This window comes from Marmota monax, unplaced genomic scaffold (assembly GCF_021218885.2).
Source record: "Marmota monax isolate L192 unplaced genomic scaffold, Marmota_monax_Labrador192_F-V1.1 WCK01_AAM20220418_F8-fsc00171, whole genome shotgun sequence".
Classification (NCBI taxonomy): Eukaryota; Metazoa; Chordata; class Mammalia; order Rodentia; family Sciuridae; genus Marmota; species Marmota monax.
In genome coordinates this window covers 3,112,293-3,136,737 of record NW_026694658.1, presented here as the reverse complement: position 1 = coordinate 3,136,737, position 24,445 = coordinate 3,112,293, and the positions used below count along the sequence as shown (strand labels likewise).

Here is a 24,445-nt window from a genome sequence, read left to right as displayed (position 1 = left end):
GCTTACCTTTTTAATTATTTTTTTAAAACACTGTATTTCAGAAGGTAAAAGTTTTTAGTTTGGATAAGGTTCAGCTTATCAATTATTTTCTTTTATGTTCATGTGTTTTATATCCTAAGAAATTTTTGTGTACTCCAAGGTTGCAAAGATTTTCCTCCTGTTTTTCTAGAGTCATTATAGTTTTAGTTTGTACCTCTAGGTGTATAATCCCTTTCAAAATAATTATTGTATATAACAAGAAATAAGGAAGGGCCAGTGTTTGTTTTCTAAATAAGACTGGTCAGTTACCGTATAAATTCCCTTGTACTTTTGTTGAAATTAGTTGGTCTTATATATATGGGTCTGTTTCTCTATTTTCTCTTCTGTTCCATTGATCTATGTCCATCTTTTTACCAAAACCACACCGTCGTGATTACTGTAACTTTATAGCAAGACTTGAAAGCATTTAATACAAATCCTCCAACTTTGTTCCTTATCGAAATTATCTTGGCTGTTCTAAGTTTTTGCATTTTTATATATAAATTTGAACTTATATTTTATTTGAAAGTCTAATCAAGGACATGAAGTGACATACCCAACATTCTTACAATCTCCCAATTCTGGTTATTTCCACTATCCTAGTTCTTGACCTTACTCTTATTTCTCTCTTTTGGTGAAAACTGCATTGGTTATGAAAAACTGCCTGAGCATTTAGAAGTGGATTTAAGAATAAATGACAAACAGGATTTTCAACATGTAATTTTACAAGATGTATGTTTTCTTCATAAAAATAAAATCATGTATTAAAAGAAAAGACAATAAAATGGTATTTTTACATATTGGAATTGAGATGAAGAAACCTTCTCTAAAACTTATCTTCTTTCAAAAAAAGAGATCCTAAAGTTTTCCAGGTTGTGTTTTTTTTTTTTTTTTAAATTGGAATTTTTTTACTTGAAATTTCACTTAATTACAAATTGGGTATATAGTTTAGTGGTAGACCATCTGTTAGTGATTAAACCCAGGCCCTGGGTTTAATCACTAATACCAGAAAACAAACAAACAAAAAACCCTACGTATTTGATCTGGAACAGTAGTCTTTTTAATGATTAGAAGCTTGTGATAAGTTGAATGTACTTTACACTTGACTAAATTAAATTGAGGAAAAGCTTAGGCCAAAAATATGTAACCTCCTAACCTGCAGACCCAGTTTTGGAAGATTTGTGGAGATTTTGAATCCTTGAAATTGTACCCTAATTTGAGGCTTTAATTTGTCTTAATTCGTCAAGATTTTAAAAAGTTCAAAAAGATTCAAGGAGTTTTTTCATACATTCCCATTCAAATCATCATGAATGCTCAGAAAATTCATTCTTTAACTGGTAAAATCATGTGATAGATACTGTTTTCTGGCTCAGAGTCATATGATCTGATAGACACTCTGATATTGTGCATTGTGTTTGTGCAATGTGAGGCTGCCTAAAGCCTCATTGGTCAAGATATATTACATAGATTGCTTATTTAGTTTTTAAAAGTAAATTACAATCTTAATATTAATTGTTTTCAGGAAGTTTGGAGCTCTTTTGGAGTAGCAGACTGTACTAAATAAAGGTTACTGAAAAGTGTCATACTTAAGTTGGCTGTCCTTGTATGTCTTGTATGAAAAACAGTGTTATCATTAAGAAATCTGGCTTAATATTTTTATGAGAAAATAGAATCCATTTGAATAAATTATTTTCTTAAAAGGAGGGATATTCAGTTTATTTTTGAATGATATTGCCAAAAAAAATGAGAATCAATGGTTTCACTGCTCTTACTTCCTTTTTCTTTCACCTGTTTAACTCTTCCAACAACTGTTAAATTACTCAGGTAGTTGCTATTATTGTGTCATATGTAAATGTTTGTGTTTTGCTTTGGGGAACTGAGTAATTTAGCTTCACATTGTTTTTGAATTACAAGTATGGCTAATGTTTAAAATGAATGGAGTATTATAGTCTTAGCACTGAATGTACAGCCTACAAAGAACCTTTGTGAGATGATTTTAGCAGTGCTTTCTAAGCATTTCTGCCAGAAACAAATAAAAATACCACATATTTTAATATTAATCTTTTATTTTAAATGCTTCAGCTCCTTTTAAAATCTGCTAGGTACAGCCTTTTGAAAAAGTATTTCTTTTGACTAGATCTGTGTTCTCGATGAAAATTATTTTATATTTGTGTTATACTTCTGCACTATTTGTTTTCGCATCTACAAATAATTACAAATAATGTACACTTTATTTTAACAGCCTATTCTTACAAACCATACGTGTACTCTCACAGCAAAGTAGGCTCCATTGAAAATTGAGAATAAATGTTAGGGGCTGGGATTGTGGCTCAGTGGTAGAGCGCTTGCCTATCATATGAGAGGCACTCGGTTCGATCCTCAGCACCACATAAACATAAATAAAGAAAATAAAAAATTGTGTCCATCTACAACTAAAAAAAAAGTTTTAAAAATTATATGTTAAATTCCCGTTTGAGTATATTTCATTCTTTTAAACAGACTAGGAATACTTTGGATTTTCTCCCATATCTAGGAATCTGACCTTTCATGAAAAACTCCCAAAATCAATGCTATTATGTCATTGAATTGTGAAAAGCAGCTCTTCTTAAAAATGATGCTTTTAACTTACCCTAACTATGTAGAGTAGAACCCTTTTACCCCATAGTAATAATTAACAGATTGTCCTTTTGATACATTTCAAAATGTTTAGATGAATGAAAAATAATTCATTTTTATTATCCAATATAACAAACTAAGATTTTTCTGATTTTGTGGCTGCATAGGTTGTGGGAACCAGTTATGAAGACTCTTGTATATTATAGAAGTTCAGAGAGCAAGCGTCTAGGGCTGGGGATATAACTCAGCTGGTAGAGTTCTTGCCTCACATAAATAAGGCCCTGGGTTCAATCCCCAGCACCACAAAAAAAAAAAAAAAAAAAAAAAGGAAAAAAAAGAAAGCAAGTGCATATCAGTGAACACTCAGAGTAGTATTTGTATGATTATTTTGGGGCATTTGTGACAGTCATAAACTAGGCATGAAAAAAGGAACACTAAATGCCTGCCAGGCACTATGTGAGGCACTTATATGTTATTTCTCTTGAAGTTGAGAAGCCAAATTACTGACAGTCTCAAAGTAAAACAAAAATACTTAAGGATGACATGAAAATTGTCAAGGAAATAATATGCAAATATGCTGAAATGTAAAAACTTGAATTACTTACCCAAGGAGACATGACTACTAAGTGGTGGTGGTGGTAGGATTTTTTTTTTTTTTTTTTTTTTTTTTTTTTTTTTTTTGATACTGGGGATTGAACTGAGAGGTACTTAATGACTGTGCCACATCCCTGGCCCTTGTTATTTTTTTACTTTGAAACAGGGTCTCACTAAGTTGATTAGGGCTTTGCTGAGTTGCTGAGGCTGGCTTTGAACTTGTGACCCTCCTGCCTCAACCTCCTCAGCCACTGAGATTGCAGGCATGCACCACTGTGCCTAGTGAATTTTTTTAGCTATTAAAAAATTAAACTACTTTGAGCTGTGAAGGCAAATTGAATTAGAATAAGGTGGATGCATTTGGTCCTGAGTGTGGAATACAAGTGAGATACATAGCTAAAATGTGACTTGCCCTGATATGGCCTCAAATCAATTAGGATGTATTAACAGCTTTGAGGTATCAAGTTGTCCCGTTTCCCTATAAAATGGGTCATTTTGTAATGTTTAAGATGATAATGAGATTAATAGTGTGTCAATGTTAGATTAAGTAACCACTTTTGCAATTTGAAAATAGGCAGCAAAGTATATAGTATTTCCTGAATAAAAATGGGCTGGCCATGCCATTAAATCCTCTCAGGACATGTGGAACTTGGTATGTCAATTTCAGAGTCTAATCCTTAGTTTTATAGTTTAGAAATTTGAATTAGTAAACCTATAATTTAGGTTTATTGAACAAACTGTAGGATATAGAATTTTTCTAATCAGATTCATAAACCACATACCAGCTTACTAATATTGCAAAGAGAAGCATTCTGTAGATTGATCTTGTCCATTTCAAAATTCTAAGAAAAATTATTATTATTATTATTATTATTATTATTATTATTATTATTATTATTATTTGTATTGGAAATTGAACCAAGTGGTCTTCTACCACTGAGCCATATCCCCAGTCTTTTTTATTTTTTTATTTTGAGACAGGGTCTCGCTAAGTTGCTTAGGTCCTCACTAAGTTCCTGAGGCTGGCTTTGAACTTGTGATCCTCCTGCCTCAGCCTCCTTAGTAGCTGGGATTACAGGCGTGCCCCACCACACCCAGCCTAAAAATAATCTTAAATTTAGTTTTGGGGGAGAATATTGTGCCCAGTGTCAGCAATAGTTTTCACTATAATTAAGACCACTTGGTATCTGGACCCTGCCTCTAGATTTATCACTAATTTATCTTGTGACATTATCAAAGTCACTTTACCTCTGGGAGTTTATCTGTGAATTATAAAGATAAGATAGATTTGAGTATTCCTTAAGATCCCTCCTATGATTCTGATTATTTTTACAAAATAATCAAAAAGCACTGTCCTTAATAAAGCCCTGTCATGTGGAACGTCATCTTGCTTTTGAAAGAAGAGAATTTTATTTCTCCCCATTTCCTCTCTAGCAAATTTACTTTCTATTTTTGTTTATGCCTATTCTGGACATTTCATGTAAGTGGGAATCATAACTTGTTATATTTTGTAACTGAATTTGTTCATGTAGTGTACTGTTTTCAAAATTCATCATTGCTGTAGCATGTGTTAGTACTCAATTTCTCTTTATGGCTAAATAATATTTCACTTTTTGAATATACCAAATTTTCTCTGTGTATTCATCAGTTGAATGGGGGAATTCAATTCCCAATATAGAGTATTTAAGACTGAGAGAATAATGACATAATTATAACAGAGCGTAAACAGCACAGTAAGGAATCTGCACCAAGCTTTGAGGAATTCCAGGAAGTAGAGCAAGAAGAGCTATCAAAGCCAGAGAAATACAAAGATAAACAGGAGAATATTTCAAGGAAAGCATTTCAATAAAATTTTAAGAGGCTCAGTAAGATGTGTCTTTTGTATTTGGCATTGTGGAAGTCATTAGTTGTTTTGTTGAAATAGAAGTCACATTGGAGCTGGGGTTGAGGTTCAGTGGTAGAGTGGTTGCCTAGCAGGCGAGCTAGGTCCTGGGTTCAATCCTCAGGACCACATAAAAATAAATAAATAAAATAGAGATGTAATTTTTTAAAAAAAGTCATATTGCAGTGGATTGGGTAGAGATTTGGTGATGAGGAAGTGGAGACTGTGTATAGGCAACTCTTGAGAACTGTACCATGAAGGACTGAGAAATGGGAAGTATTAGATAATGCTTATCCTCCGGTGAGAATAAAGGAGGAAAGATCAATGATACAGAGAGAACTATTTATAAAGAGAACTGAGGAGCTAAGTCCCTGAAAACATGAGAGGGGATGATATACAGAATGTATATTGCCACAATGATCTTTGAGACATAGAGGACGCTGCCATAGCTGTAAAGAGAGAAAGAGTGCTAACATGGGTGAAGATATAAATATTTGAGTAGGTTTAGTAGTAAAAGTATTAGAGAATTCTCCTTCTGCTTTTGTGTTTAAAAAAAAAAAAGCCATTGGCAACTGAGAGTAAGAAAGGAGAAAATGAGGTAAAATGTTTGCAGATAGAGAACAAGGAGTACAGTAGTTGTGAGAAAACTATCAATTCAAAATTGAAATGTGACATCTCAAATAGTAAGTGGCACTTAAAAGGCACTATAGAATGAATAAGTGAAATTTAAATTGATTGTATAGTTGTATGATTTTTTTTCCTCCAGCTGTGTTTGACTACTCAGACAGATCTACTTGTGAATATAGGTGGTGCCAGCATGGTGGTGCATACCTGTAATCCCAGCTACTAGGGAGGCTGAGGCAGGAGGATCTTAAGTTTGGGGCCAGCTTTGGCAACTTAGTGAGACCCTGTCTCAAAATGAATAAAAATAAAAATGGCTAGGGCTATAGTTCAGTGACAGCACCCCTGGGTTCATTTTCCAGTACCAAAGAAGGTGGAGAATGCAGGTGGTTCCAGGAGCACTGCAATTTTGCAGTTTTCCTATATGTGTGATCCAGGAAGAGGAGGCAATGGAATTACGTTTTCAAAGGAATTAAAAACAAGAAATAAAGTAAAATCCTTTTGGAAATGGTTAAAATGCAAAAGAAGGCAGGGTGTGCTTTTATTAGCTTAACTGTTTAGAACCCTAGTGGTTCTTTTATTTTTGTTTGTTTGGCTCATAGTTGGTTCTAACCATCCTCAGTGGTCAAAAATGAAAAAAATATTTTAATGCCTCCGTACACTTAATTTTTCACTACCCCAGCAGTTTTTTCTTTTGCTTGTTTGACTTCATGTTCTAGTTCTTTCTTTCGGGAATTGCAAAAGTTTTTTTAAAATTGTGAGTTTATTTCATTGTGAAGAAGTAGACTGATTAAAGGAAAATAACTTAGTTCCGTAGATTATTTCTTACAAAATTCCAGACTGTTATTTTATGTTTTCTGAAAGAATTTTAGAAAAGGAAATGTCAGTTAGCTGTTCTTTTTTAGTATCTTGTGCAAGAACATATTATTTCCTCAAATAAAAATGCCTGTTAAAATATCTTGAGAACAAAACTTTCATATAATTGTGCAATACCATTGTTACAAATGTGACCTCAAATGGACCCAAGTTGTTTTGGATAAAACTTTTATCTCTTAAAGATGACACTATGGGAAAGAGTAAATAGGAAGAAATGAGGTCAGTATCAGAGTGTTTTGTGGGATGGTAAGGTTTTAGGATATTTTTTCATACCGCAAACCCTTTTGTGCCATTTTTATCTTTTCGCCCCAAATTAATTACGTTTTACTTATTGTGATGTAGGTGAATGTTGTCTGTTCATCTCCAAAAGATATTATCTACAGGGGTTGGTTGTCTTTCTGACCAGACTCTGTGTCTTTTGAGGACAGGTTCTTCATCTTGCTCATTTATAAGCTCACTTCAGTGCCTATTATAGACTCTAGTAGATTGAACAGCAATGGCATCATGGGTATAGTAGCAGAAGTTGTTTTTCTGGTTTAGGTAGTTACCAGGATTATTGTTTTATATATTTTTTACCCTTTTGATGTATTGGCATTTATAGTTACACATGTGTATACACACAAACATACTATAGTACATTGGTACTCGCTATTTTATCCAAATTGTTCAAACTTTTAAAATCCTGTAATTATTTACTTCAGGTTAGTTGAAACCTATGCTTTATTTCTTGGTGTATAATCACTTTTCAGCATTTTGGCTAAGATCAAGTATATTTTTTATATTTATTTGTATATAGAGAAATAAAGGCAGCAAAATAAAGGTATTCATAAATTGATTGCATCTAAAAGAGGAGACCCTCTGTTGCAGTGATGAGTGTATGTTCTTTGTTCATTTTTTAGTCTTTCACTTATTTTCCCATATGAGGCATAAATTTTTAGAAGTATTTATAATTAAATGTTTAGTCAAGGAATAACATAGTAGCAGCTAACAAACCCATTTCTATATCATATTTAGTCCGCTAAATCTAGCATGATACCTAGCTCTTTAGTTATTATTGCTGAATTTAAGGTGTTGGGATGGAGCTCTGTGGTATGGCACTTGCCTAGCATATAGGAGGTCCTGGGTTTGACCCCCTAATACTGGGAGGAGAAATTGCTATATTAGTAGATGAGCAAACAAAGCTACTCAAGTATCTTATTAAGTGATTTCTTGAGTTTCTTTCTTCATAATAACATCCTTCAAACTCATAAATCTGCCCTTGAATTCAGAACTGTCGATCAATCAGCTTGTATAATAGGAATTTTTGAGCTAGTTGTTCATGAGAATCCTTTTAAGCTTGGAGCTACTATTAAACATAGAGATAATGAGCTGCTGGAGCTGGAGCTCATTGTAGAGCGCTTGCCACGCAAGTGTGAGGCACTGGGTTTGATCCTAAGCACCACATAAAAATAAACAGAATAAAGGCATTCTGTCCATCTACAACTACAAAAAAAAATTTTAAATATAGAGATAATGCAAGTTTCATACAGAAGTATACCATTCTTTTCCTATGAATATATCTGAAGATTTCAGTAGTTCCTGTTTATGACTCTTTTTTTCTTATATAGTATCATTGAAACAATTCACACACCATACAATCACTTATTTAAACTGTACATTTTAGGGCATGAGTATGACTCAATGGTCATGAGAATGTCCTAGCATGCATGAGGCCCTGGATTCAGTCCCCAAAATGACAAAGAATTTAATTAATTGATTAAACTGTACAATTTAGTGGTTGATAACATATTTACCACACTCAATTTTAGGACATTTTTACAACCCCAGAAACTCACAACTCATTAGCAGCCACTTCACATCTCTCTCCATGTAATCTTTTTGTTGTGTTCATGCCTATTCTGGACATTTCATGTAAATGGAAATCATAGTGTTGTGTTTTGTTCAAAGTTCATTATTGCTGTATCATATATTAGTACTTGATTTCTTTTGACAGCTGGATAATGTTTTATTGTTTTGGCGTACCACAATTTTAAAAAAATTTTTTAGTTGTAGATGTGCATAATACCTTTATTTTTTATTTTTACGTGGTTCTGGGGATCGAACCCAGTGCCTCACGCATGCTAGGCAAGCGCTGTACCACTGAGCCACAACCCCGGCCCCAAGTGTACCACATTTTTTTTTTTTTTAAAGAGAGAATTTTTTTTTAATATTTATTTTTTAGTTTTCGGCGGACACAACATCTTTGTTTGTATGTGGTGCTGAGGATCAAACCCAGCGCTGCGCGCATGCCAGGCGAGCACGCTAAACTGCTTGAGCCACATCCCCAGCCCCTGTACCACATTTTTATGTCCATTAATCAACTGATAATTATTTGGTATTATCCACCTTTTGACTATTCAGAACAATGCTGCTGTGAACATTCATGAACAGTTCGTAGATATAAGTGTTTATTTTACCTGCAAATGGAATTGCTGAGTCATATAGTAATTATTTTTTTACCTTTTGAGGAACTGCTAGAGTGTTTTCCAAAGCAACTTATCGTTTTACATTTCCTCCCATAGTGTAAGGTTCAGAGAGGTTCAGATTTCTCCACATCATCACCAACATTTCTTGTTATCTCCCTTTCTTTCTTTTTTTTTTTTTTAAATATTTTTTAGTTGTTGATGGACCTTTATTTTATTTATTTATATGTGGTGCTGAAAATTGAACCCAATGCCTCACACATGCTGGGCAAGCACTCTTCCACTGAGCTACAACCCCAGCCCTCCCTTTCTTAATTCTAATAGCAATTCTAATAGATATCAGGATGTATCTCATTGTGTTTTAATTTGCATTTCCTTGTAGATAAAAGTATTAGATATTTTTTAATACACTTATTAACCATTGGCTTATTTTGGGGGTGAAATATATATTCATATCCTCTATTTTCAGATTGGATTTTTTTATGTTATTGAATTATATGAGTTCATTTTATATTTTCTGTTATTTGTTTGGTTTTTGTAGTGTGGGGGATTGAACCAGGGTCTTGGGTTTGCAAGGCTAGAACTCTTCCACTGTCCTCAGCCTTTTCATTATATATTTTGGATAGAAGCTTATAAAATATATGCTTTGCAAATATTGTCTCCCATTCTGTGCATTGTCTTTACATTTTTGTGATGATGTCCTTTGAAGCACAAAAGGTTAAATTTTGATAATTATTGCCTTTAATAAAAATCTGAACAAGTTTTAAGATTGTGCTAAGGACTTAGCATCATAACCTTTATTGAAATGAGGTGCTCTTTGAATGGAAAGATTTGTTTTATTACACCTGAAGAATGAATGATATAGTCACAGGCAATTTGGTGTTTTGCATAGAATAATTTACATGTTGTATTACAGTGATTTAAAGTAAAAACACACCTATGATATGAAGTATAATAGAACTAGAGTACATTTTACAATCATAAACATAATTTTTTTAATCTTCTGTGCCCATAACAAGTCCAAAATAATTCAATAAAATTGTTTCCTATATACAACTATCTGTAGTCTTGGATCTATGTGTTAAAATTTGTGATTTGGTGATATAATACATTTTATTGAAGTAATGATAAAAGTACTGTGAAAGATTAAATGCAAGAAAGTAAAAATTATGAAAAGGTAAATTTCAAATAGTATATGACATTAAGAATTAGAAGGATGTAGACATATAATTTATCAATATTTGAAGGTACTAATACTTGATATCCTTATTTGGTGAAAAATCACCTCCAATTTTTTAAAAATATTTTTTAATTATACATGGACACGGTATCTTTACTTATTTTTATGTGGTGCTGAGGATTTAACCCAGTGCCTCACGTGTATGAGGCAAGCACTCTGCCACTGAGCCACAACCCCAGTCTTCACCTCCAAATTTTAATCTGGGAAATCACTGGAATAAGTATTTGGAAAAGACTGAAAACTACAACCTTTTATTATAGCTTATTTTAGGATTTCTATACAAATTGTTTAAAATTTTATAAACCTTGGTTGAAAAGGGTAAATAGCAAATGGGTTATTACTGCCTTGTTATTCCTGTATTCAGTTTTATTCTGTCTTGGGTGCAAAGCAAAAGAATATATCATATTGCTGGATTTTATTTTATTTTTATTAGCTCCTCAAGAGTTACTGATCTATGAAATGGCAGAGAATGGAAAAAATTGTGACCAGAGACGTGTAGCAATGAACAAGGAACAACATAATGGGAATTTCACAGGTATAGTATAGATGATGATAATAATGCCAAACCTGTTAATTGAATACTTAGTGTCTAACTCTTCTCAGAACTTTATATGTATTAACTCAATTCTTAAAATGAACCTGAGAAGTAATTGTTATTCCCTATTTTCCAGAAGAGAAAACTGAGGCACAGAATTGTTAACTAACTTGCCCAAGGTTGTATAAATGACAGATGGCAGAGCCTGATTTGTAACCAAGTATTTTGCCTTCAAATTTTGAATTTAAAGTCCTTTGAATTATAATATAATGCTAAGTTTATACAATGTCTTCATAGAAAGTGAACTAATTTAGACTTACTCTAGTATGCACAAGAGCAGAAACTTGTATTCTGACAGTAAATAATTGCAGAAATGTTGTTTAGATTGGAACAGAAGCTGGCCAGGTGTGAAAGACCATACCTGTAATCCCAGAAATTTAGGAAGCTGAGGCTGGAGGACCACAAGTTTGAGGCCAGCCCAGGCAACTTAGTGAGACCCTGTCTCAAAATAAAAAATTTTAAAAGGCTAGAGATGTATCTCAGTGGTAGAGTTGCCCCTGGGGTGGGGTGGGGGGTGTGGGTATTAACACAGAAGCACTTAGCCCAAATGTGACACTTCCTAAAATGTTTAGTTCTAGTCCAAATTCAATGCCTGAAATTTTCAGTATGATTTATTTAGGACACCCTCTACTAAAGGTTCCTATATCTGTCAAGGTCTGGGGATGTAGCTTAGTAGTAGCGTGTTTGCCTGCCATGCACAAGGCCAAGGATTAAATCCCCAATATTAAAGAGGAAAAAAACTTTTACTACTTAATCACAGATATTGTCAGGTAGTGGAGTTTGCAAAGGGCAAACACTTTTCTCACTTCAGTTTTTTTTCTAGATAACTGATTAAAAAGTGGCAGCTATGGGTCTAGAGTTGTAGTTCACTGGTAGAACACATGCTTGATGTGCATTGGGTTCAAACCCCACCACCAAAAAGAAGAAAAAAGGCAACTATTATACTTCATATTCTTTCTGAGCCCCTAGATATTGTTGATATATAGTTGCCATTTCTCAAGATTCTAGGACTTGTCAATGGTTACCTGGGATATGGGAAAAATATTTTAATCCAGTATCTTTCCAAGCACTCATACTTTGTACCATTCCTCTTCTAGATGACTTAAAAGAATTTATAACCAATGTGATCCTGCAATCTGTACACGTGGGAAAAATAAGAATTCATACTCCATTTGAATCAAATGTATGATATATGATATGTCAAGATCATTGTAATGTTTTGAGCAACCAAGAAAAAAAAAAGAATTTCCTGCAAAATTGCCATTAATTGAAAAAGAAGCAATAGGCAGATAGATATACAGACAAATGAAATGCCATTGAGCTTTAAATCATGGGAATCTACCATGGTCCTTAGCTTTCCTTAACAGCTTTCAGACAAACTCTTAGTGGGCTACCTATATTAATATTAATTGTGTTCCAGAGGTTGCCTCCTCTAGAGAAGAGTTGGTTTCACCTAAACTGTTTAAATTTGTATGATCCACATGTAAATTACATTGTTTCGACTTTTGAGATTTTGTGGGGTTTGGTTTTTGTTGTTGGTGTGTAGGGATGAACCCAGGCCCTCATATAAATTCACATGTGCTAAGGCTCCACTGAGCTACATCCTCAGCTCTACTTTTGAGATTTTATGTGCAGTCTTTCAGATGTAGGATGGAGAGCTGGATGAATTTTTTTAAGTGATTCAAATAAGTAAGTATAAATGTTAGAATTTCTGTTTTAATTGCTGCTGTTGTTTTGCAGACCCCTCTTCAATAAATGAAAAGAAGAGGAGGGATCGGGAAGAAAGACAGAATATTGTCCTGTGGAGACAGCCACTCGTTACCTTGCAGTATTTTTTTCTGGAAATCCTTATAATCTTGAAGGAATGGACCTCAAAGTAAAGAGTCTTCTGCTACTTTTTATATAAATGTTATTTTCTAATTTTAGAAATCCTCAACCATCTCCTACTCCCTGCCATCTGCTCCATCAAAATATATTAAGTTAAATTTAGAATATTATCATAAGAACGTATTTAGTTCTCCCTTCTATAGTTTGAAGAAAAATAGGGAATTTAGTTTGAAGAAAAATTAGGTGATGAAATCCATTTGCTCAATGGATTACTGTAGTTGCCCACTGTCTCATGTTGAGTCTTGCAAGGGAGAACACTGAAAATATTTTGGTTTTACCTTCAAGAGAAAACAGGCCTGTGTGTATTAGATATACTGATTCTTAATCAGGGCAAGGTTCAGCGTTTGTAGCACTTTTACTGATAATTTGAGCCAAAGAATAAGGACTCTGCCATGAATATATGTTCTATCTTTAAGTTAGTACCTGTAAACACTGCTTTGAGTATCATAGAGAGCAAGTTCAACCTTTACAATCTTATCATTTTCTTGCTTGCCCTTCCAAGTTAGCTGTACTATTATTATCTTACATTTTTATGGTGCTTAGAGTTGATAAAACACTATAACATTTTTCATCTCATTTAATCCTAACATCAACTCCATGAAGAAATTAAAATAAGTATATAATTTTGATTTTAAAATAAAAATAAAATTGTATTGGTTAAATGTCTTGCTAAAAGTGCAACGCTAATCATCTCTAAACCAGGTCCTCATAGTTCTGTTATCCTCATAGCTCTATTATGCTTCTCTAAATTAGAAGTTGGGGGTATAAACAAGATCAGGCTTTAGGTAAAGGAAAGGATATGGTGGGGTTTATGATAAGAAATTGAGTTCCATGCCCACGTGTCTTCCCTTGACTCCTTTCTGCACCCTACTTCAACGAATTGTTTTAGGAATGTTGCATCTGAAAGTAAGATGACTGAGGGTTTTTTTTTGTTTTTTTTTTTTAATTTGTTTTTAAGATTATGGCATCGTCAAAGCATTGTGGTGTCTTTTTTACTGCTGCTTGCTGTGCTTATAGCTACATATTACATTGAAGGAGCACATCAACAGGTAGGAGATTTAGCAATTATTTTTAGTTTGCACATTGTCTAATTTCAGAAAATTTCAAAATGGGACTAATGTGGGTTTCATAGATTTTGTACCCTCAAAATTTAGGCTCAGTTATATATTTTTAATTTTATCTGATAACATATCTTTGAGGGGGATTGGTATCAGGGATTGAATTCAGAAGCCACTGAGCCACATCCCCAGCCCTGTTTTGTATTTTATTTAGAGACAGGGTCTTACTGAGTTGCTTAGCACCTCGCTTTTGCTGAGGCTGGCCTGGAACTCGTAATCCTCCTGCTTCAGCCCCATGAGCTGTTGGGATTATAGGTGTGCATCATTGCACTGGGCCATAACTGATATCTTAATGTCTTAAGACCATAAATTAAAAATATTCTTATATTGTTTCATGGCTGTCAGTATTCTATTTGGTATCTCTGATTCCATATTACCTTCAAAGATTTAAATGTATCTTTCCTGACTCTGTTCAGTAAAAGCAACATGAAACCTTTTATCTCTGCCAAAGTTTTTATATCTTCTATAAAACTTTTTATATTTTCTATGAAAGTTTTTTATATGGATTGGGTTTGTGGCTCAGCAGTAGAGCACTCACCTAGTATGTTTAAGGCCCTGGGTTCGATCCTCTGCACCACATAAAAATAAATAAAATAAAGATATTGTGTCCAACTACAACTAAAAAATAAATACTTTTTAAAAATTTTTGTATAAAACTTTTACAGTCTGTCCAAACAGGCCTTTTCCTAAGTTGAAAGTTAGATTTTATACCTGTAATCCCAGCAGCTCAGGAGGCTGAGGCAGGAGGATTGCAAGTTCAAAGCCAGCCTCAGCAATTTAGCAAGGCCCCAGGCAATTTAGACTCTGTCTCAAAAAAAAAAGAAAAGGAAAGGGCTAAGGATGTGGCTCAGTGGTTAAGTGCCATTGGGTTCAATCTCTGGTAACAAAAAAAGAAAGTTAGGTTTTATTTGTTTAGAAAGACAGGTTCCTCAGCCTCTGGTCTGCAGGTACATTACTGATGAGAAAACAGGACATTTTGTTATTAAAATAATAAATTTTATTAAAATAATAAAACATTGTTCAAATAGGAAATGGTCTAAAATGGAATCATTTCATACTTTAAAGCTGTTTACTTCTCAGGGAGTTCTTATAGTTTTAAATGTATTTCTTTAAATAATATTTAATCTTTGCAGTAAACTAACTTGCTAAATTTTACTTTCCAAAAATGGGTAGATTTCTCTAGAAACAAGTTTGGAATTCTTTCAACAAATATGTCTCCCATTGCACTTTATTTTGTTCTTGTTTGGAAAGCATCTTGGGCTTTGATAGCACACACCTGTAATCCCAGTGAGTAGAGAGGCTGAAGCAAAAGGATCCCAAATTCAAGGTCAGCCTGAACAGCTTAGTGAGGCCCTGTCTTAAATATAAAATGAAAAAGAACTAGAAATGTAGTTCAGTGATGAGAGTGCTTGACTAGTGTGTGCAAGGTCCTGGATTCCATCCCCAGTACCTCAAAAAGAAGGGGAAAAGGCAAAGCATCTTGATCTTAAATATAGAAAATTTATATTAGCCACATTTTTACTTGGATAATCAAGAATGTATTCTATTCACAAATATTATATAATTGCCTCCCTTTACCATTGTGTATTATGCTTTTTTAAAGTTTTGTAAGTTTTCAATAGCTTTAAAATTCTTATTATCTTATTAGTAATTTGCTTTTTCCTTTGTCTTCTCAAAGGAAAAAGAAACAAGAGCTTTATTCCTTCCAGATAGATAAAATTTTTATTATCTTAGATATTCATACTAAAGAAATTAGGCCTCTGAAGAGTTTTGTCTTAATATTTTCTTCCTAATTGAAACTTTATTTAGTTGGTTTGCCTTATTGTGGTGGTAGTGTATACATACCATATTTCTGTATCAAGAATTCAGATTTTTCCTATATCGTGTACAACCAGAGAAATGAAAAGTTGTGCTCCATTTGTGTACAATGAATCGAAATGAATTCTGCTGTCATGGATGACTAATTAGAACAAATTAAAAATAAATTTTAAAAAATAATTCAGGGGCTGGGGATGTGGCTCAAGCGGTAGCGCGCTCGCCTGGCATGCGTGCGGCCCGGGTTCGATCCTCAGCACCACATGCAAACAAAGATGTTGTCTCCGCCGAAAACTAAAAGATAAATATTAAATAAATTCTTTAAAAAAAAAAAAAATAATAATAATAATAATTCAGATTTTTCTCCATTCTTTTTGTTTTTCAGTATGTGCAACGTATAGAGAAGCAATTTCTTTTGTATGCCTACTGGATAGGCTTGGGAATTTTGTCTTCTGTGGGACTTGGAACAGGACTGCATACCTTTCTGCTTTATCTGGTAAGAATAACTTTTTTAATGAGCAAAAAATGAAAGAGATTTTATCTCTCTCTTTTTTTTAAATCATATTTATTTTTGAGTTTTAGGTGGACACAATATTTTATTTTTCTGTGGTGCTGAGGATAGAAACTAGTGCCTCACGTGTGCCAGGTGAGCACGCTACCACTTGAGCCACATCCCCAGCCCGAGATTTATTGGTACTTTTATTTCAGAAGTTAAAAGTTCTAAGATCTGGGCTGGGGATGTGGCTCAAGCGGTAGCGCGCTCGCCTGGCATGTGTGCAGCCCGGGTTCGATCCTCAGCACCACATACAAACCACAAAATGTTGTATCCGCCGAAAACTAAAAAATAAACATTAAAATTCTCTCTCTCTCTCTCCTCTCTCTCTCTCTCTCTCTCTCTCTCTTAAAAAAAAAAAAGTTCTAAGATCTGTATTACCTTTTTTTTTTTTTTTAGCATTTTTATCCTCAAATCATTACTTAAAGATTGATTTGAATTTTGTTTTGAGTTTTCTTTTGAGTCAATAAAGTTTATTTAAATTAGTTCAGACAATTTTATTCCTTCTGGATTTTGGAATAATGATTCTCATGTCATACCATTAATTGTTGTTCTATTACTTGAAGTTAATTTCCATGTACAAAATTCTGTGTAAGGCCAGGCATGGTGGTTCACACTTGTAATCCCAGCAGCTCGGGAGTCTGAGGCAGGAGGAATGCAAAAGTGAGGCTCTAAGCACTTAGTGAGACCCTGTCTCTAAATAAAATACAAATTAGGGCTAGGAATATGATTCAGTAGCCAAGTGCCCCCTGAGTTCAATCCCAGGTTACCCCCCCCCAAAAAAAATTCTGTGTAAGAATTAAGATGGATTTGGACAGTTTATTTTCTATATTAATCAGCAACAGAGAGATTATGTCTTTTCTCATATCTTCAAACACCTTATGTACACTTAGACATTATTTTAGTATTCTTTTTTGGCGGGGAGGCACCTGGGGATTGAACCCAGGGCCTTGTGCATCAAAGCAAGCACTTTACCAGCTGACCTATGTCCCCAGTCCTTATTTTAGTATTCTTAAATATAATTGATAAAGTATTAAATTTGTAGAACTAAATGCTTTTTAAACCCTTGAACCAAAATATAAAAGTGCCCTGTTTGAAAAAAATTTTTTTTCTAATTGAAATTAAACAGAGTAAAGGTAAGTTTTTCTTATCATTCACAAATATGCCAAAAATAATATTAGAACTAGGACTAGTGAGAAAAGAGTGAGCAAGACACCTAGGGCACAAATTTATTCATTTTTCCACTTATCTATCTATCTAAGCATCCATTCATTCATTCATTCATTCAGGTGGTGCTGGGGATAGAACCCAGGGCTTTGGGTGTGACAGGCAAGTGCTCTATCCCTGCACTATATATCCCCAACCCCTAGGGCACAATTAGGCAGGGTCATGCAAGTACAGGGTTGATGTGTAAGTGCCTCCTTAAATTTCATGCCCTAGATGCCTTACTTGTTTCACTCTGTTCCTATACCTGAAAAATAAATTTAAAACAATTCCATATTTATAAATAGTTTGATCTTCATTGGGGAAAAAACAAGTGAAAGGGTATCATGGTGAGACTGATTGCTGAATAAAGTTCATCACTGCAAACACGTGCAATCTCTATAACTACAATGAATTAATTTCTGAAGCAGGTATGATAAGTGTTAAGGAGTGATTGATTGTCTGCTTGGTTCAGAAGAGTGCTGAATTAATGATCTGAAGAATACTTTAGAAATTAATCTATAATGATAATTTCTCCAAGTCTATAGGAGTTTAAAAACTTGGAATTTTAAGTCAGGCGCAGCATCACACACCTATTATCTCAACTACTCAGGAGGTTAAGGCAGGATGCACTTGAGTTTGTGGCCAGTCTCCACAAAATACCAAGACCCCTATCTTAAAAAAAAAAAAAAAAAAAAAAAACTTGGAATTTTAGAATTATGTTCATGTTTGCTTGCTGATTTTAGCTGAAATAGGTACATAAATCCTAAATGACATAATCCATGTCATTGTTTCTTTAATTTAAAGTACTACATTCTTAGTAACATAACATTACATTCATCTTTAGAATTTGTTGAGGGAGAATCGAAAAGAAGAAATGGCAGATTACAGAATTCCTTTCTGTGCTTGTCTAGACCTGTTCTGAGATTTCTTGGGAAAACCAGATTAACAAACTCATTTTAGCTGGGCGCAGTGGCTCACTCCTATCTATAATCCCAGCGGCTCAGGAGGCTGAGACAGGAGAATCCTGAGTTCAAAGCCAGCCTCAGCAATGGCAACATGCTAAGCAAGTCATTGAGATCTTGTTTCTAAATAAAATACAAAATAGGGCTGGGGATGTGGCTCAGTGGTTCAGTGCCCCTAAGTTCAATCCCCAGTACCAAAAAAAAGAAACTCATTTCAGGGCTGGGAATGTGGTTCAGTGATCGTGTTTGCCTCATATGCATGAAACCCTAGGCTCAATAATTATTATATATAATATCCGTTAACTGTATATAAAATATATTACATGTTAAAATATATTAAAATTACATATAAAAGCTTTGTGGTGTTAGCAGTACCAGTAGTAAACAGAGATTCAGGATGGTTCAAATTACTTTTTTCATTTTTAGATAAACTGAATCTTTTTTATTGTTCTTTCACTAGTAGCATTTTTCTGTGACTAGCATTTAAGATTCTTTCAAATGCCCTAAAATAAAGTGTATATAAAATAACCAAATCTGCATTTTATGGACATTTAATTCTGCCTGTTGTGTAGGAAATAGATTGATACGTTATTAACTAAAGCCCTCAGTTTATATTAGGGTTCACTGTGTTTATAGTTTTAAGGCTTTTGACAAATGAATAGTGTATATGTATGTATGTGTGTATATATATATATATATATATATATATATATATATATATATATATACTATTATAGTATCATGTAGAATAGTTTAACTGCTCTAAAAATGTCCTGTGTCCCACCTATTTATTTCTACTCTCCTCTACACTCTCACCCCATCTCCAAACTCCTAGCAAAATGCAGTTTCAATGGTTCATGGCTTGATAACTCATTTCTGGTAGTTTGTTTGGTTTTTTTAGTTGTAGATGGACACATACCTTTATTTTATTTATTTAGTGGTGCTGAGGATCAAACCCAGTGCCTTGCATATGCCAGGCAAGCACTCTACCACTGAGCCATAACTCCAGCCCCACCTAATTTCTTTTTATTGCTGTTATTCCATTTTGCAAATGTATTACCACAGTTGTTTATCTGTTTAGTTATTGAAGACATCTTGGTTGTTTCCAAGTTTTGGCAGTTATGAATAAAGCTGCTATAAACGTTTGTGTGCAAGTTTTGTTTGGAATGATTTTTTTTTTACCTCATTTGAGTAAATTCCTAAAAGTGTATTGGTGGAGCATGTGCATTCATTGCTGGTATGGCGAAGTTGTCCTTCATGTATTAACCTTATATCTTGCAACCTTATTATAATCATGTGAAAGTTCCAAGATTTTTTGACAGTTTTTTAAGATTTACTATGTAGATAGTCATCCTCTACAAAGACAGTTTTATTTCCTCCTTCTCAGTCTGTATAATCTTTATTCCCATTTCTTATCTTGCTATATTAGTTCAGTTTCCAGTATGTTGCAATGGGCAAAAGGTGCGACTTATGCCATCCAGGGGGAGAAATAAAGAATGTCCAGGTGCTTCTGCTGTTGTCAGTGCTTTATTCACTCAAATCACTCAATACAATTTCACTCTGTAGGTTCTTAATCAAGAAAATCGACAATCCTTAAATACTAAGCACTGCAATAGACATAATCAATTCACAGCAAACAATTCTAGATTAATTAAGTCTAAGCACTGCAAACACACTTAATCATGACAGGCTAATGACAGACATTTTCTCTGCATGCAAGTGTCAGTTCAAAAGTCTCAAGCCTTAGGCTTTAAGTCCAGCAGATGCATACTCAGACCGTGGTTATCACATCAAGAACAAAAGTAGGCTTCTCCTAGAGTGGAGCTGATGGCCAACTAAGCCATTCGACTGTATATCACCAGGGTCAAGATGTGACTGTAGAGTTTGAGAGCTGTGAGGACCACGCAGAGTATTAGGCAAATGATGACAAGTGATGGGATGTCAGTACAGGTCTTCATTAGGCTCTTCAGCTTGTGTGCCTCAGTATCAGCTTGCTGAATGTCTGTTAATTTGCTCTATTATTAAGTTTTGGGGCTTTTGACCCCCCTTTCAATCCTTATCAGCTTCCATCAGATTTCTCAGTGAAATCATTTACCCTGGGGTTTAAAACATCTGATCTGGTGATCCCCACCCTGATCTTATCAGGGTGGGGGGAAGTGACTTGTTTGTGCCTGAGAGCCACACTGGAGGGTTCCATTAGGCTTGCCTGTAAGACTGTAAAAACTGGAGTTTTTAAAATGGAGTTGCTTAGACTCAGGCCTAAGGACATCCTCACACAGTATGATATTGAATAGGATGAGAGGGGCATCTTGCTTTGTTCTCAAAAGAGGAGACCTTCTACTTTCTCACCCTAAGGTATGTTAGCCTATGTTAGGTGTAGGTTTTTGTAGATTTTTTTTTTTTTATCAAATTGAGGAAGAACATCTCTACTCCTATTTTGCTGAGTTTCTTTTTTTTTTTTTTAAATCATGAATCACTGTTGGAATTTGTAAAAAAACAAAACACTTTTCTTAAAAGAAGACTACAGCAATCAGAAGTAGATCAAAAGCCAATAAAGCACAAACAAGAAAATGAGTATATACAATTGGAGAGTAATCTGTTAAACTTCATTTATTTATATACTGGTTTTGATTTTTCAGTTGATTTGTTGAGATGAAAATCAAATTATAAAAGGTTAACTACTACCAATAACAAAAAGGAGAAGCATCAGTGTCATGCTCTGTTATACTAATACTGCCTGAAGTCAGTTCTATTAATTTTAACCCTTTTCTATTTTTATGGTATCTGACCAATGGGAAGATTTTGTATTCTCACACTTTTGAACTCTAGCCATATTGTTTGTTTTGACCAGTGAAATATGATCATAAGTAATAATTTGCTTGGAATCTTTGGGTTGTTATTGTAGCATTGTCTAGTTTATCCTGGTAGATTAGCTAACATCAATTAAATATTTACTATGTGTTAGGCTCTGTGATCATTGCTTTAACATGAATAATCTCAGTTCTCCCAAAGAGCCAAGGTAGTCAGTTAGTAACCAATGGTGTATCAAATAAGGGTAAATTATCAAATGTATGATGTGAACCTTGGCCAAGAATAGAAAAATAGGAAAGTAGAGGCAAAGCAGAGTCAAAGGTTTTAAATTTTTATTTGTGTTATTGCTATTCCAAATAATTTTTGATCAGATGTTTTTAATTTGCCATTTTCTAGGTATAGATGGTGGACAGAATTTTATTCTTATAGATCACATTTCTTTTGTTTTGTGTCCAGGAAATGTAATTGTATTTGGAAGTCCTAATTCTGCTTTCATTAATATAATCCTCATTTAGGGAAATGTGACAATAACATTCTCATGGCCTACTTTTTTGTGCTGATGAAACAGATACCTCTGCCATTTATTCATATAACTCCTCAGTCCAGATACAAGTGACCATGTTAGAATAGTAATCTGATCAGAAATATAAGCCTCCTTTTGACAGTAATATGAAGTAAAATGTGTGAAAAAGAAACCAGTTTTAACAAAGAGAAGAGATTTAGTCCATTCTTTTTCATGTTTCTCTTTACTGGAAATCATAGCCTTAAAAGTTTTTCATATTTTATATTCACTGATTCCCCCAGTGTGGAAGTTCTTTTTTGGAAGTATCATTTAGTTAATTATAATTGATCATATACTAAATGGTCACCTACAAGAGTTGTATTTTGCGAGGCACGGTGCTCATGCATGTAATCCCAGTGGCTTGGAAGGCTAAACCAGGATTGAGAATTCAAAGCCAGGCTTAGCAATTTAGTGAGACCCTGTCTCTAAATAAAACATAAAAATGGGCTGTGGATATGACTTAGTGATTAAGAGAACCCCAGGTTTAGTCCTTGGAATAAAAAACAAAAAAAGAGTTATATTTTCTGAAATTTTAGATACTTAAAATGGAAAAGTTATCTTGATTTTTCAATTTGTCTATAAAGTTGCACTCATTTTCAAATTTTTTTACAAAGTGTTGGGATTAGGGATTGAATACAGGGATATTATACCACTGAGCTGCATCCTAGTCTTTTTTATTTTTAGACAGGTTCACACTAAATTGCTGAGGCTCACCTCAAACTTGGTCTTCCTGCCTCAGCCTCCCAAGCTGTGGGGATTACAGATGTGTGCCACCATTTATATTTTTAGGTATAATTGAAAGTTTGTAGTTTGAAATTCAGATGTCCTGGAAGTCCTCATCACTTCTTTGAACATAAAAAGTAAGAGTTAGTATTTGTTTGATCTGCATAAAATTTCATGACATCACCTGGCGAAAAATTGCTAGTTTGGACTACCATCAATGTTTTTTTTTTTTTTAGAAAGAGAGAATTTTTTTGGGGGGGGGGGTAGATGGACACAACACAATGCCTTTATGTTTATGTGGTGCTGAGAATCGAATCCAGGTCCTGCCCATGCTAGCGAGCACTCTACTGCAGAGCCACAATCACAGCCCCTACCATCAAATTTTGTCAGTTGATTTGAAGACAGCATAAATTTGTTTTGCAAGACACCAGATATCTAGCCAGAAATGAAAAGTTAAATATTGTTTATGCCTGAATAGTGGTTGATAACCAGCAAGGAGGTGACAAAGGAAAAGCAGTGGCTTTCTTTTCTACATTGCTCCAGGGTAGTTAGTTGGACCACTACATACATATCTGTTAATATTATTGATCAGCAAATGACTTCAAAAAGCGTGCTAATTCCCCTAGACATTATAATTGTTATTGTATGTCTGTGCAAATAAGCATTTTTCTGGCAGAAAAGGACCAGTGATATTCTTCAGATTTTCCAAAGAGACTGTAATCAATAAAAGGTTTAAAAATTACTTTTAGAAATTTTTTCTTCTTTTATCTGTATTTGGCTGCCACTAGGTGGCATTACTAATATAACCAATATACTGTACTTTATTTGCAAGTTCCTTTCTGGATAAGTATATATTTGTTAGAATAGCTTCATTCAGAAACCAAACCGTCAAATGGCTCTTCCTAGTTTGGAGACATATTCTATTATTTTTCTATACTTAACACCTACAAATTTTATGTACATCAGAGCAGTTAATACATGTGAGTGAAAATATTTACATAATAGTTTCCCACATTCATTAATTAGTTCAGCAATTATCAGCCTTTTATCCATTGTAACATGTATTTCCACGAAGAACATAACTTGTAGCATGCCAAGACTCACATATAATGCCAAACTAACTAACTTTCAATTGTGTCACTTTCTTTAATTAAGAATATGCAAGTAGCCAGGTACAGTGGTGCATGCGTGTAATCCCAGTGGCTTGGGAAATTGATGCATCAGGATTGAAAGTTCAAAGCCAGCCTCAGCAAAATCGAAACACTAAGCAACTGAGACCCTGTAGGTGCCCCAGAGTTCAATTCCCAGTACCAAAAAAAAAAAAAGAATATGCAATTGATCAAAAGTATTTTTGTGTGACTGGGGTTGTAGCTCAGTGGCAGAGCACTTGCCTCGCATTTGTAAGGCACTGCGTTCGATCCTCAGCACCACATAAAAATAAACAAATAAAGGCATTCTGTTCATCTACAAAACTTTTAAAGAAAAAGTATTTTTGTTATTAAGCTAAAATCTTTCATTTCTATCATGAGAGGAAAAGGAGCCATGTGGATTCAGATAACAGGGTTTGAATGTCTACTCCATTATTATTAGCTTCATGATAGTTGACAGATTTCTTAACTTTTAAACCTCAGTTTATTCAATATAAATGGGGGTAATATTTACCTGAAAAGGTGGATAAAATTGTAAATATGTTTAAAGACATCAAAATTTGAAAGAAATTAAAAGAATAATAAGGCCAATATCTAAGGTCAAAGAGGGTACTGAGAGGAGAGGCTGGCCAGGGATAGACCCTGATAAACCGTACAGGCTTTAGATTACAACCCTAAAGGGTTACACTTTAAAAGAAAGGATGAACTAGACATAAATCAGCCCTAGTAAATACTGAAGCTCAGGTTTAAATAATC

The 24,445-nt window shown here is 34.1% G+C and overlaps 1 protein-coding gene across 1 annotated transcript in view; it reads left to right on the top strand.

The window, feature by feature from the left end:
* Positions 1-24,445, top strand: part of Vmp1 (vacuole membrane protein 1) — a 116,026-nt gene that overhangs the window by 10,449 nt on the left and 81,132 nt on the right. Inside the window, exons 2-5 of the mRNA XM_046423136.2 lie at positions 10,743-10,844; positions 12,645-12,780; positions 13,750-13,840; positions 16,110-16,220. Coding sequence (XP_046279092.1) covers positions 10,769-10,844; positions 12,645-12,780; positions 13,750-13,840; positions 16,110-16,220 — 414 coding nt within the window. The 5' untranslated portion in view covers positions 10,743-10,768. The remainder of the gene's footprint in view (positions 1-10,742; positions 10,845-12,644; positions 12,781-13,749; positions 13,841-16,109; positions 16,221-24,445) is intronic.